General features: G+C 45.1%; 1 protein-coding gene across 1 annotated transcript in view; it reads left to right on the top strand.

The window, feature by feature from the left end:
- The first annotated feature begins 896 nt into the window (after positions 1-896).
- LOC115407531 (cadherin-4) overlaps positions 897-11,789 on the top strand; it is a 230,361-nt gene continuing 219,468 nt past the window's right edge. Inside the window, exons 1-2 of the mRNA XM_030117896.1 lie at positions 897-1,226; positions 2,832-2,943. Of these exons, the coding sequence (XP_029973756.1) occupies positions 1,170-1,226; positions 2,832-2,943 (169 nt within the window). The 5' untranslated portion in view covers positions 897-1,169. The remainder of the gene's footprint in view (positions 1,227-2,831; positions 2,944-11,789) is intronic.

Genomic DNA, 11,789 nt, shown 5'->3' with positions numbered 1-11,789 from the left:
GCAGAAACAGTTTGCTCTTGGAAATGACAAGCCTTTGTCTTTAGAGAGACACTGCAGCAGGCGGGATTCCAGATCTTCAGCAGATTTTCCAGATAAAGCACCGTCTTTGATGTAACAAAATTCAAAAAAGGAAAACATGAGCCACAAATTTGGGGAACATATTGTTTTGGACATTTTGCAGTGTTTTTTTCACCAGGAAGCATCAATAAAAATGTTAAAATTGTAAATTCAAGTCCATTTTAATGTCAGTTTTCTGTTAAGTTAGTGAAGCGGTACTTGAACAAAGGAAAACGTTTAGAATTTTACCAGTTTGGCTAAAATAGTTCAGCATGTGGCCCCTGATGTAAAACATCTGCATAGTGGAGAGTGCAGTGGTTAGCACGCCCACCTCACAGTCAGCCTGTTCTGGGTTTGAGTCCAGTTGTTGTTGTGGATGTCTGTGATAACCTGGAGAACAGCATAGTCTCGCCACAGATGGCATTACAACCACATAACTGTGTTTTAATCAATATAATGGCAAGCAAACATTTGAAAAGAGGAGGTCAGAGTTACTGGCTTTCTGTGCAGCCAGTTATTAGTAGAAATTTGATGCTTGGGATACCGCAAAGCTGCATGTCTGGAAGTTTGATGGAAAACGGATAATGCGTTTACCATGCATGTGGGCATGGGGAGTCCTGCTTTAGAGACGCCTTTTTTCATGCCACCATAAAACTAAAGAGGCGTTCAATTTCTTTTTTTTTCTTTTTCTTTTTCTTTTTAATGCTGTTGGAGGTGAAATCAAATGCTGGGGTCCTCGGACAGACGTCATTAGTGCGGCTGTTTGATCCAAAAAAGCGCCAACGAGTGTGTCTTTAAGTGCGTGTGTGTGTGGAGTTCTCCTGCGCCGGGTGAGGAGGGGTTGGAGAGTGACGCTGGCTGCGCCTTGGTGCTGAGCGGAGCGCTCACCTGCACACGAGAGAGCCGGGGAAAGTCTGGCCAGAGCTGCGGCACACGCGGAGCGCGCGGCACGGAGGGACGGAACGAGCAGTCCGACCGAAGGAGGGGGAAAAAAACAAACAGACAAACAAACCACGAGGGGGAATTAAACAGTTCTACTGGAAGAATCTGCAGATCGACCCTCTCTCTGGTTCCTTCATCCAGGCAGCCTTTGGATCGCTTTGCTCGCCACGATGAGAACTGACTTCGCTCTGGTCCTGACAGCAGCCCTTCTTCTGGACACATTCTGGGTAAGATTTCTTCTTCTTCTTCTTCCTCCTCCTCTCCTTCTTCTTCCTTTCTTTCTTTTCTTTTCTTTATTTATTTTTTCCTGCAGCCTTGGATAAAGTCCTGCAGCCAGACGGAGTCCGCGCACAGGGCTGCTGCAGCCGCGTAACGCTGCCCCATTATTCCCCTCACAAGTGCGCTAATTGGTTTCCCAAATGGATGTCCGTGTATTACAGAGGGAAAATTAAAGAAAAGTGAGATTTAACGAGCCGGTTTTGTCCGCTGATCTCCGCCAGGTTTCCTCTTGATCACTGCCTTCTCCGTCGCCCCGGCCGCGATATCCTACAGTCCAAGTTAAATTGCGGCGCTGTTTAATCACCCGCTGTTATAGTCTTCATCAAACTCATTCACTCCTCTCGCCAGCATCAACCACATCCCCCTCCGTGTCCCCAGAAAGCAGCATCCCCATAAAAAAGTTTAAACTCTGAAGTTGCAATGTGCTTTTCAACCTTTTCTTGTCATTTAATCGATAAGCCTTGAATTAAGTCGGCGCCGGTGGGCTTCTCCTAATGGCGCTCCGAGTCGCCCCTGGATGTTCCCTCAGCGGCTCCAGCACTGCTCTCACAGCCGCTGCCTTTCGTCAGGAGCACGGAGATGTTTCATTCCGGCATCATCGTCTCCCAAGAGGAGGAGATGGAGAGTGTAATGTCTCCTCTTCGCTCTCCCAGCCGGTCTTGGCACCGCCGTGCGTATGCGCATACATCAGTGAGCGCGCATGTAGTGACTGGGTCAGATCGTTTAAATTAACCAGCAGTGAGCACTAAATGCAGGGTGCAAAGTTGTCTGCAGAGCGTGTGAAGACTGCAGACACGCACACACACACACGCACACAAACATACACACGTAAGCACGCACGCGCGCACTGCTCGGTTTCTCCTCAGGATCCCTCTGCAAGTGTAAAGAGCCACAGTCAGGAGGGAGAAAACGGTGCTGCATTCATGCAGTTTTCCTGTGTGTGTGTGTGTGTGTGTGTGTGTGTGTGTGTTCTCGTATTTCTATCCTTGTTGGGGCCAAATGTCCCCACAAGGATAGCAAAACGTGAAACGACGTGCCTTGTGGGGACCTTTTTCCGGTCCTAAGTAGGAGAAACAGTGTTTTCTTGACCATGTTGTTGTTACTGAAAAAAGTAAAAGTGCAAAAACATTTCTTTAGGGTTAGGCTTTGTTGTGGTGTGGGTTAGGGTTAGGGTAAGGGTCAGGGTTAGGGGCTAGACATGAATGGGAGTCAATGGACGGTCCCCACAAGGATAGAAATACAAGACTGGGCGTGTGTGTGTGTGTGTGGTTGTTTGTGTGTGTGTCTCACTCAGCTCTCAGCACAACACTTCAAATGATGCCCTCACTTCTTTGGGATTGGTTCCTTTACACCACAGTGCATCACAGACATTTAACTGTGTATTAAATCAGCAGTGGATGACAGTTGTTGATAAACTTGTTGAATATGTTTCTGCTAAATGCTGTTTTTTTAATGCTTATTTTCTCCCAGGCTTGCGGCCAAAGGGGAGAAGAAAAAAAAAAGTCAACGGAATCCATGTTTATCGATGTCTTACACTATTTTCTTCCTTCTAGGGGAATAACGGGGAGCACGTTTCCAAAGGTCCCTGCCGACCCGGCTTCTCGCAAAGCTTCTACTCTGTGTTGATTTCAAGGGATGTAATGCAAGGCCAGGGCATCCTGAAAGGTAAACCAGTTATTTTACATGCTGTCAGGACTCACCCTCACGACACAGCGGCTGGCGAGAGGAGGTGTGTGTGTGGCTTTTTCAGGTTGATGAAGCGGTGCTCGCAAAACTGATATAAAACTGAAAATTTCCTCTCAAAATCTTGTAAATGGAAACGTCACACAAAACACCACTTTAATTTTATCTTACCTCAACCGGTGCGGATGTTCCTTGTCTCTACGTTATTTTCTTGTTTGAGATCGCTGAACCTTTTCAATCTCACGATTATATTTGAATCCATCTTGATTACACGGGTCCCTTCTGCCACCACCTTCACACGACAGTGTCTTACTCAGTTATGTGTTGCTCCAATTACACAAAAAAGCCAACCAAGTTTTGAGGGCCCGATAGTGCAGGAAATGGAATCGACATCCTGTGTCTAATCTGGCACTGCTCCTGCCAATGTGGGCTAATTGCAATTCTCTATTGATCCCAATGGTTTTTTTCCTCATAGCTCAGCTAAGCTGTATTGTTTTGCTGTGGGCGCACAATAGCTCTTTTGTGGGTCGGCTGTGTCTTCGGCAGCTGCGCGGTATATATTTCTCACTCTCCTTAGCCGTCAGAGACCTGGCGGGGATACAACTGTCTAGACTCTCTCTCCTGAGTGTGTGCGTGCATGCAGACACACACGTGGGTATTTTACCCTCATCTGTATAGTACTTTCTTTTCCAGTTGTTTTGTGTGTGTTTGTGTCTTCTTTCAGAAGACTGGAGAAAGGCACTGGTTTAATGTTAGTGTCTCATTAACTCGACTGTATTGTGTCCTGGCTGGGAGCGGGATTGGATGTGGACGTTGTCGGTGTTCTTGCTCTCAGTGTGGTAGTGATGTCTTCAGCCCAGCAGGGGGTGTCAACACAATCACAAACAATCATAGAGTGAGCCATCACTGCTGCACGGGAGCCATTTATTTCACAGGTTATTGTTTCTCCAGTTTGGTCCTAAAGAGATGATATTATTTTTAGAAGTGTAACAAGGTTCTTTTCAGTTTTAATGACTCAATTTACCATAAGAAGTACGGGCTTTTATTGAATTTGGACTGAGCACTACATAATTTGTGATTTAATAAACTCTAAAGTGAATTTCATAAAAGAAATAAACAAACAGTAAATCATGCACATCTCAGCTCATTTTTCTGCAGATTTTTCTTGAAGCACAACTAAAGCACAAGAGTCAGTTTTTTTTTTTTTTTTTTCTGTTGTTCAAAAACATCCGGGCAGGATAATAGGCCCGTCTTTGCAGCTGCAATGCCATCACCGTCATATGTGTTTGAGTGCGCAGCTGAAATGGCCAGGCCTGCCACACACACGCGCGCACACACATCCTATGTGATTTACAGGGCTCAGCCAGTTGATTTATAGTTGGTAAGGGTGTCACTGGAGGGAGGCAGGAAGCGGCTCTGGAAAGGCTTTAATAATAACATTGTTTAACCCAAAACCGTCAGATGGGGGCAGGAGTAATGGCACACACACACGCACACACACATGCACACACACGCACGCACGCCACTGGGGGGAATAATGGGAAGGACAGAACTAGGACCTTGGCCATGAAAAGGAGGATGCCTGGGTCTAGACAGGAGGTCAGCAGGGTGGAGGGGGAGGGTGCTACTTTTCACATTTGATAATTTTGTGTCCTCCTGATCCACCAAATTGCCTAAAATGGGAAAGACTTGTTTTGTTTTTTGAAAGCATCATGGAAAATATGACGGTAGAGCCACAGCGAAACTGCTGCGCAAAGTCACAATGCTGATTTAAATGAAACCATATTTTGTCTCAACTATGGCAAATAGTTGAGGCTCAAAATGAAGCCATTCAGAGTTTCACGATTTTCCTTAAATCTATATTTTCAGCATTTAGATGGAGTTACTTACAGTGGTTCATTTGTGATTTATTTAATTAATCATCACGCTCATTTAGATAATGATCTAAAGATTTTGACTGTTGAAGCCAGCTGAGTGTTTTCATCGATGAGCACAGTTTGTCTAATAAACATTAGTATTAATCCTGCATTGTTCAGGCTTTGAGAATAGATTTTTTATCTCTATATTTGGAAAGCCCCAGCCAGTTATCAGTAATGACTGAAAAACACATTTAAAACTGGGCTTTGGCAGATTATATGTCTGGATTTTTATCACAGCTTTTGATAGTGATGTTATTATTTGACTTTTCCATCTTCCATCATGTTGAGCATCAATTTACAGATTTAATAGGAACATTTTGTTTTGCATGTAGCCATAAATCAATAAGCATGTTTTAATAACTTGGAAAAAATAAAAAAAGAGAGAGAGAGGGGTTCCCAAACTGGGCTCTGGCGCCAGAATCCGCAGTGGGGGCCCGACGCTTTGGCTGCTCTGAAGTTGTCAAAATGAGATTTTCACATGTCAAATAAAACCCTATTAACACACTTCCTAAAATGGAAAGCAGACCTGGGAAACTATCCCTTGCCTTCATTTGGTTCGGCTGCTGCCTTTGTATGTTGGTGAGAGTGGGTGAGGCTGCCAGTTGGCTTCACTGTAATGTTTGGGAAAATCAGATTTCAGCGTGGGGGGGGGGTCCACAGCTTTTCTGCACAGGCAATCTGATTGGGCTCCAGACGAATAGAAGAAGAGAAAAAACAAAAAAAAAAACCATGTCACTAAGAAGTGAATCCATCCTTCCATCCATCCATCCGAGCAGATCCCGGCCGACTCTGGTTGAAGGCAGGTTGCACCCCGGACAAGCAGGTCCCCTCACCGAGCTCAGCGTGTTTGTATTCAGCACTTAAAGAAATCCCCCTCGTGCCTGGTTTCCATTGAAGCCATCACAGAATATTCAGCCGTACATCCCCGACGCACCGCCACATGTTAATCTCCGGCAAACCCAAATGGCAGTTTGAACCGCGCGCATATGCGCCGCTCACAGTCAAATCTGTTTCCTCTGCTGTGAAATAACTTACCGAACATCAGTCAGACTGAACACATTTCTGTTCCCGCTCTGTTTCCGCCATGCCGGAAACAAAAAACAATCAGTTGTTAAAATAATTTGAAGGTTGATGTTTGGATAGCTGCTGTCACGATGTTTGGAGTATTTTGTATCCCACAGATGAGAGACTGAGCGTTGGACACTCGCCAGACTCGCACAGATAAACAGAGCCGGCAAACATACCCTCATCTCGCGTGTCCCTCCTGCATCCCTCTGCTGATTCTGGGTTTGGTAATGAGAGCCAGGGACGGCGGTTTCAGCTCAGTGAGCCCACTCCACTGACCTTGGACTTTGTTTGGGTTACTGGTGGTTTTGGGCAGTCGTGACTTTTTTTTGTAGGTGCAACTGTGTGTTGTTGTGTTTTGTTGTGTTTGTCTGAGTGTGTTTGACCAAGAGAGAGCGTGAAGGGGAGGGGTTGAAAGACAGATTTGTTCAGTTCTGATGTGTGATGTGCCGGTTTCTTTTTGGGACATATCAGTGCCTGAGCTATATGGATGCTGACATCCACAGAGCAGCTTCTCAGGAGGGACAGGATATTTTGTGTGCCGTCAACACTCTTTTTTTTTTTTTTTTTTTTCCGATGCTTGGATCCATTTTAAGACGAGACTTTCAGCAACTCATCAAGCAGAGCAAACTGTAGAAATGTCTGTATGAACATGGCCGTATCTGGCTCCATCCCCCTCCTGCTCGGCTCAGGTTTGCCATTGTGCTCGTAAATACATTTCCTGATGCACTCATCACTCCGGTTTAACCCCACACACAGGTGTACGTTCACTTTCTCACTCCTTCACCTGCCGACACATCCCGTGCCAGTCGCAAAGTCTTTATACGCTGCCGTTTCTTAGAGGCTCACTGTGCGGTTGTTGCCGTTTAAATCTGTCCATTGCTTCCCTGACCCAGATCCTTTCCCCGCGCCTTCAGTGACACCTTATTTCCATCACATTCACAGAATATTCTGGTCTTTGCCTGCTTTACGAATAGCCAGAAAACCAGACGGCCTGCATGTAAGAGTTTTTTCTTTTTCTTTTTTTTCTCGTTTTGAATAAAACAAATTGTTCAAAGCTGTAATTTTCTCCCGGATAATATTTCCAAAAATCTCTTCCAACGGGCACCCAGAAGGCCCTGGGTGATGAGTCTCACTCGCCTTGGCTTGTGAAGCTTTCCTATAAGGCTTTAGGTGATTTTTCAAAATCCAATAGCTTGGCTGTTACTTTGCTGTAGGCTTTGTATTCTGAACATCATTTTTCAACTTGAAGCGCTGAAGTTGATATACAGTAAGTATTGATTTCACCCCCAGTTTAATGCACAGAGCTATTTTCATATGGAAAAAATGGCTCACCGTCACAAATAACCTTATAGGATCCTCTGCCTTAGGATTTAATAATGCACCATGAATGAGCAGAACATCCCCTGTCCTTCTTCCCCACAAACCAGAGCTCGCTCACACATTTCACTGGTTCAGAGAGCCGATGATGAGGGGACAGGAGTCGGCCTGGAAGAGGTGACTCCTGGGATCCTGAATAAAAGATATCACTTCTTTTCACACCCTCCTTAGGGATGGACAATACATCACTTTTCCCCCTCGCTCCTTTCACCCTCAAACAGAATCTGATTGTTTTGATTTCCTGTTTACCTTTTGCCTTAACTCTCACGGCACACAGCTCGCAGTGTTATCTGGGCCGACAGCTCACAGTCGTCCTGATGGAGATTATGCAATTTTGGGATTCTTGTCCTTTTGCTGTATTCTGGATTCCCAAGTCATGCGCGTTGTTTTCTGTCTTTCCTCATTAGTTTTGGATCAAGGTATCTTACTTCATTTAAATTATTTCTTAAGTCCTACCTCCTTCCGGTCCTCTAAGAGACTCACTGCAGCTCGCTTCTTTATAGCATTCTAATCCCTGTTAAAAAGCAAAACAACAGCACAAATCTGTAGTCTGTCCTCACCATCTGTTTAAATCTTTACGTGCTTCATAGCTAATTTTTGGTTGGCTCTTCAGTCATTGTGACAGGAGCAGACTTTTTCGTTTCCAGCGGTTATGAATTACAAAGAAGCATGAGGCCGACATTCGCCGGACGTCATGCGAAGCGGTGCAGACACTAAAAATATAGTGAAGTGCAGATTTATGCTCTTTAGGCCAAAGGCTAATCTGACCCGAGGGAGCTTTTATAAATATCCAGCTGACGAATCGTCACCTGACGTGTAATCCTATGCTTGATGTACGCTTCTTACTTGAAAGGAAATTCTGTGCGAATTTTCCAGAGAGACTCGTTTGGAATGATTTAGGCGGACATTTACCCTTTTTTATTTTTTCCTCCTAGATCGACTGGTTTGTTAGAAAAACAAGTCGTAGATGTGGGAAGTGTGGGGGATTCCACTGCACACCTGCAGGAGTGTCTTTTGAATAATGCTATTAGGCTTGGGGAAACCGTGCTGTTGGCTGGATATGTGCTTTTGAAGGCTTGGTGTGTGCGTTTTGTGCACCAGTGTGTTTTGTGCGCTGAGCTTGGTGACTGGTGCTCAGCGCATGGTGGGTTCTCTCAAGGTTTTTACAAGCTGGCCATTAGAAAGGCGAGCAGGAGAGAATGAATAAAGAGGGGAAAAAAAACAGGTGGAAGATATTATTATTTAATGGGAGTTTTGACATCTTCTCCTTTTGTTTTGAGAGGTGGGACAAAGGAGACAAGGGAGCTGAGGAAAAAATGTTGGAGACTTCCTACAGATTGAGTTACTCCGTGGTGTGTGTGAACTCTGCATCCTTGTCATCTGCTTAGTACATTAAGAGACCTCCTGCCTTGCTGTGATGGGCCTTCTGGGGTTCTGCAGGACCAAGGTTATGGCCCTCCTGAAGACATTAAACCCATTAAAATACTTTACGTGGACTCTAGGTCTTTAATGCACAGATGGTCTGCATGGGCTGTGAAGGCTGTTCGGTGACAAGGGGACACTACTAGCTCGCTCGCTCTCTTTCTCTCATGCCCTCTCTCTCTTTCTGTTTCTCTCTCTGTCTCTCTCACACACACACACACACACACACTAATGTTAGGAAGAATTAGCTTTTTTGGGGGCGTTTTTGTCAGATCAGGGCTGCAGAGCGTCTGCTGTAAGGTGTCCCCGTTCCCTTTGGTTGAGATAGTTTTTCATGTTGTGGCGTGCGGGCGGTGTGGGGCGCTCCCGGGGCTGTTGGTTTGCCGGGACGCGCCGGACAGGGATTACACCAGCAGGATAATGATAAGCCTACAAGGCTGTTTTCTCTTTGCTCAAGAGTCACTCTGACCATGTCCTTCAGCGAGGCTGCTGTCGGAGGGGAGGGCGAAGCTGAGGGTGGCGCAGCCGGAGAGAGGCGCTTTCCTCCCAACGGGACCGAAGGGGAAGGAAAAGATAAGACTCTGCTCCCCGAAACAGCCAGCGCATTATCATATATGGTGCTGGATGCTGTTTTACATTCATCCCCCCCAAAAAAAAAAAAAAAAAAACACAAAGAAAAGAAGAAATCCATGATGGCACTCTAAAACAAACGGGATCCAAGTCTCCCCTCCCGGGCCGCCCACCACTTCGATCTAGTCTTGGCGTGGACCCAGACACTCTGGTGTCCTCAGCCTGCCCACTCACTCCAGACTCCTCCACTGCCTCTGTTTGTATGTGCTAGCATTTTTAATGAGAGCCTAATTGATTCAGTTAGAAATGAAGCCACTGTGAACGCAACCAAAAAAAAAAAAAAAAAAAAAAGCGATAAATTCCAGCCAATCGCGGCGCTAACATTTTTATTTTTATTCTCTCGCCGGCTTGTTGTGATGAAGGCAGGCAGTGGCGGTGGAAGAGACAAGGGTGACAGTGTTTCGCATCTGAAGCTTCTTTTGTCTCACTGTTTCGAGAAAGTCTTTATTTTTATTGCTTTTTTTAGTGCTGGAAAATTAAAAATGTATGAGTTCACTTTGGGTAATTTTCCTCTTCTCAGAATCTTTAAAACTGGCTTCTTGTAGCAAAAACATAATTAAAGAGAAGTGGACTAAAAGCTCATTTACAGCCATTGTCATAAAATCGCCTCATAACAGCGGTGGAGAAAGAATATGGAAAACGGTTGAGTATTCTCACCTCTAACCCAGCTCTCCATTATTTCTCAACTCTGCCTAGCTTCCCCAAACTGAGATCAGATCATTATTTTTAATTAACGATACTTCTGTCCATTTCTCACACTTTTCTAATCAACAGCAGAAGTGTATGATCTCTCTGTGGGCCGGACAAATCCAAGAGTATTACAGCCTCATATGCTATTCCCTTTGCTTGAAGATCCCTTGTCTTTGTTAAGGGAGGATGAAACGCGGATGGAAGCCCTCAGAAGACACGGCTGTCTGGTAATCACTAATTGTGTCCTGAACTCCTTGTGAATGTTCCCTATTAAGTTCTTAAGTTCAGCACACAGTCAAATCATTGCCTCTGAACTGGGAAGCTGCGGAGGAACACAGAGGACAAGAAATAGAGGAAAGCATAGAGGAGTTGAGGGTCGACAAACAGAGTGCCAGTAATGTTAATTAATCAGAAGACAATGATGGGTCCCACGGTGTCGGTCGGAGCTATTCAGCTGGCTAAAAGCTAATAAGGGGCTAACAAAGGCATTTTCCAGAGGAGACCTGGCCTTTGCAAACAGTGTCTGTAGATCCATGTCAAGATAGATGTTGGCTTTTTTGACAGGCTTTATTGATTTCCCCTAAGAGAGAACTCGTGCGTTTCCCAGTGGTTTGGGTTGAGGAACGTTGAGGTTGAGGTGGACTTGCTGAAACTCTCTCACATTTCACTCAGAGGAACTATAGGTAACAATAAATCCTTCTTATTTCTTTTTAAATATTTCACACCTGTTTATGTGGTGTGAAATGTTTGGTGGGGCCCAAGATGTAAGTGGATATACTGCAGTTGGTTGGGACCATGTTCACGCACACTTTTCCCTGCTCATTCTGATGATGTGAGAAGCATTGTATTTCCACGGCTTCTGAGCCGCGATGACATGACGAGCACGACGTTACAGCCTGCGTTCTGCCCAGCTCGCCAGGTCCCCTCTTCCCTTCCTGTGCTCCCGGCTTCCTGCTTCATCAAGTTTATTAAGTGCAAAATGCTTTGATATATTCCACAAAGTTTTTAGGTCTTTTGTGCTCAGAGTGACTGAAACTCCTTTTTATAAGCGCTTTTATAAACATGGCACGTGCATCCCGTGCTGTGCACATGTTTACGGAGCTCAACGAGGCATAGAAAGTAGGTTTGGCTCCATGTTCGGTTGTTGGTGTTATCCTTCACCCTGTGCGATCATATGCAGTATTCTCACAAACCAAGCCACAATGCGAAGCTCATCAGACTGCAGGAGCATTTTTAGCTCAGACTTGTAAATACACAAGGCAGTTGGTGTGCACCCCGGAGTGACTGCTTTCACGCTGCTCTCGCACCGAACCGGAGTGTGTACTCAGACCACCTCTTCAGGCAGCTTTCAATGCGACTGTTTTGGAACTGCGAGTGTGAATGGCGTGTTAAAACCCGCAGCGCGACACCATGCTTGTTTCATTGAACTTAAAAACGGCAAATTGGATGATTTTCAAAACAACTACCTGATTTATGGCATTCAATTCATGAGGCTTGTTTTCTTTTTTTAATCGGCTCACTAAATATAGCCGCGATGCTTGGGGGTGGGTGTTGCGCTGTCTCACTTTGGAAATACACTCTATGACAGTAGAATTAGATGATGCAAATTCTCTCCTCATGTCCTGCTAAAAGTACCACAGAAACATCCAAGGTTGACCATGAAATGGGAATATCTTTATATTCATTGTCTATATTCACTTTATCCCAAGTAGTGTGCATGAG

The sequence above is a fragment of the Salarias fasciatus genome, chromosome 20 (genome assembly GCF_902148845.1).
Source record: "Salarias fasciatus chromosome 20, fSalaFa1.1, whole genome shotgun sequence".
Classification (NCBI taxonomy): Eukaryota; Metazoa; Chordata; class Actinopteri; order Blenniiformes; family Blenniidae; genus Salarias; species Salarias fasciatus.
The sequence above is the reverse complement of the archived record's forward strand: the minus strand, read 5'-3'. Positions and strand labels throughout refer to the sequence as shown.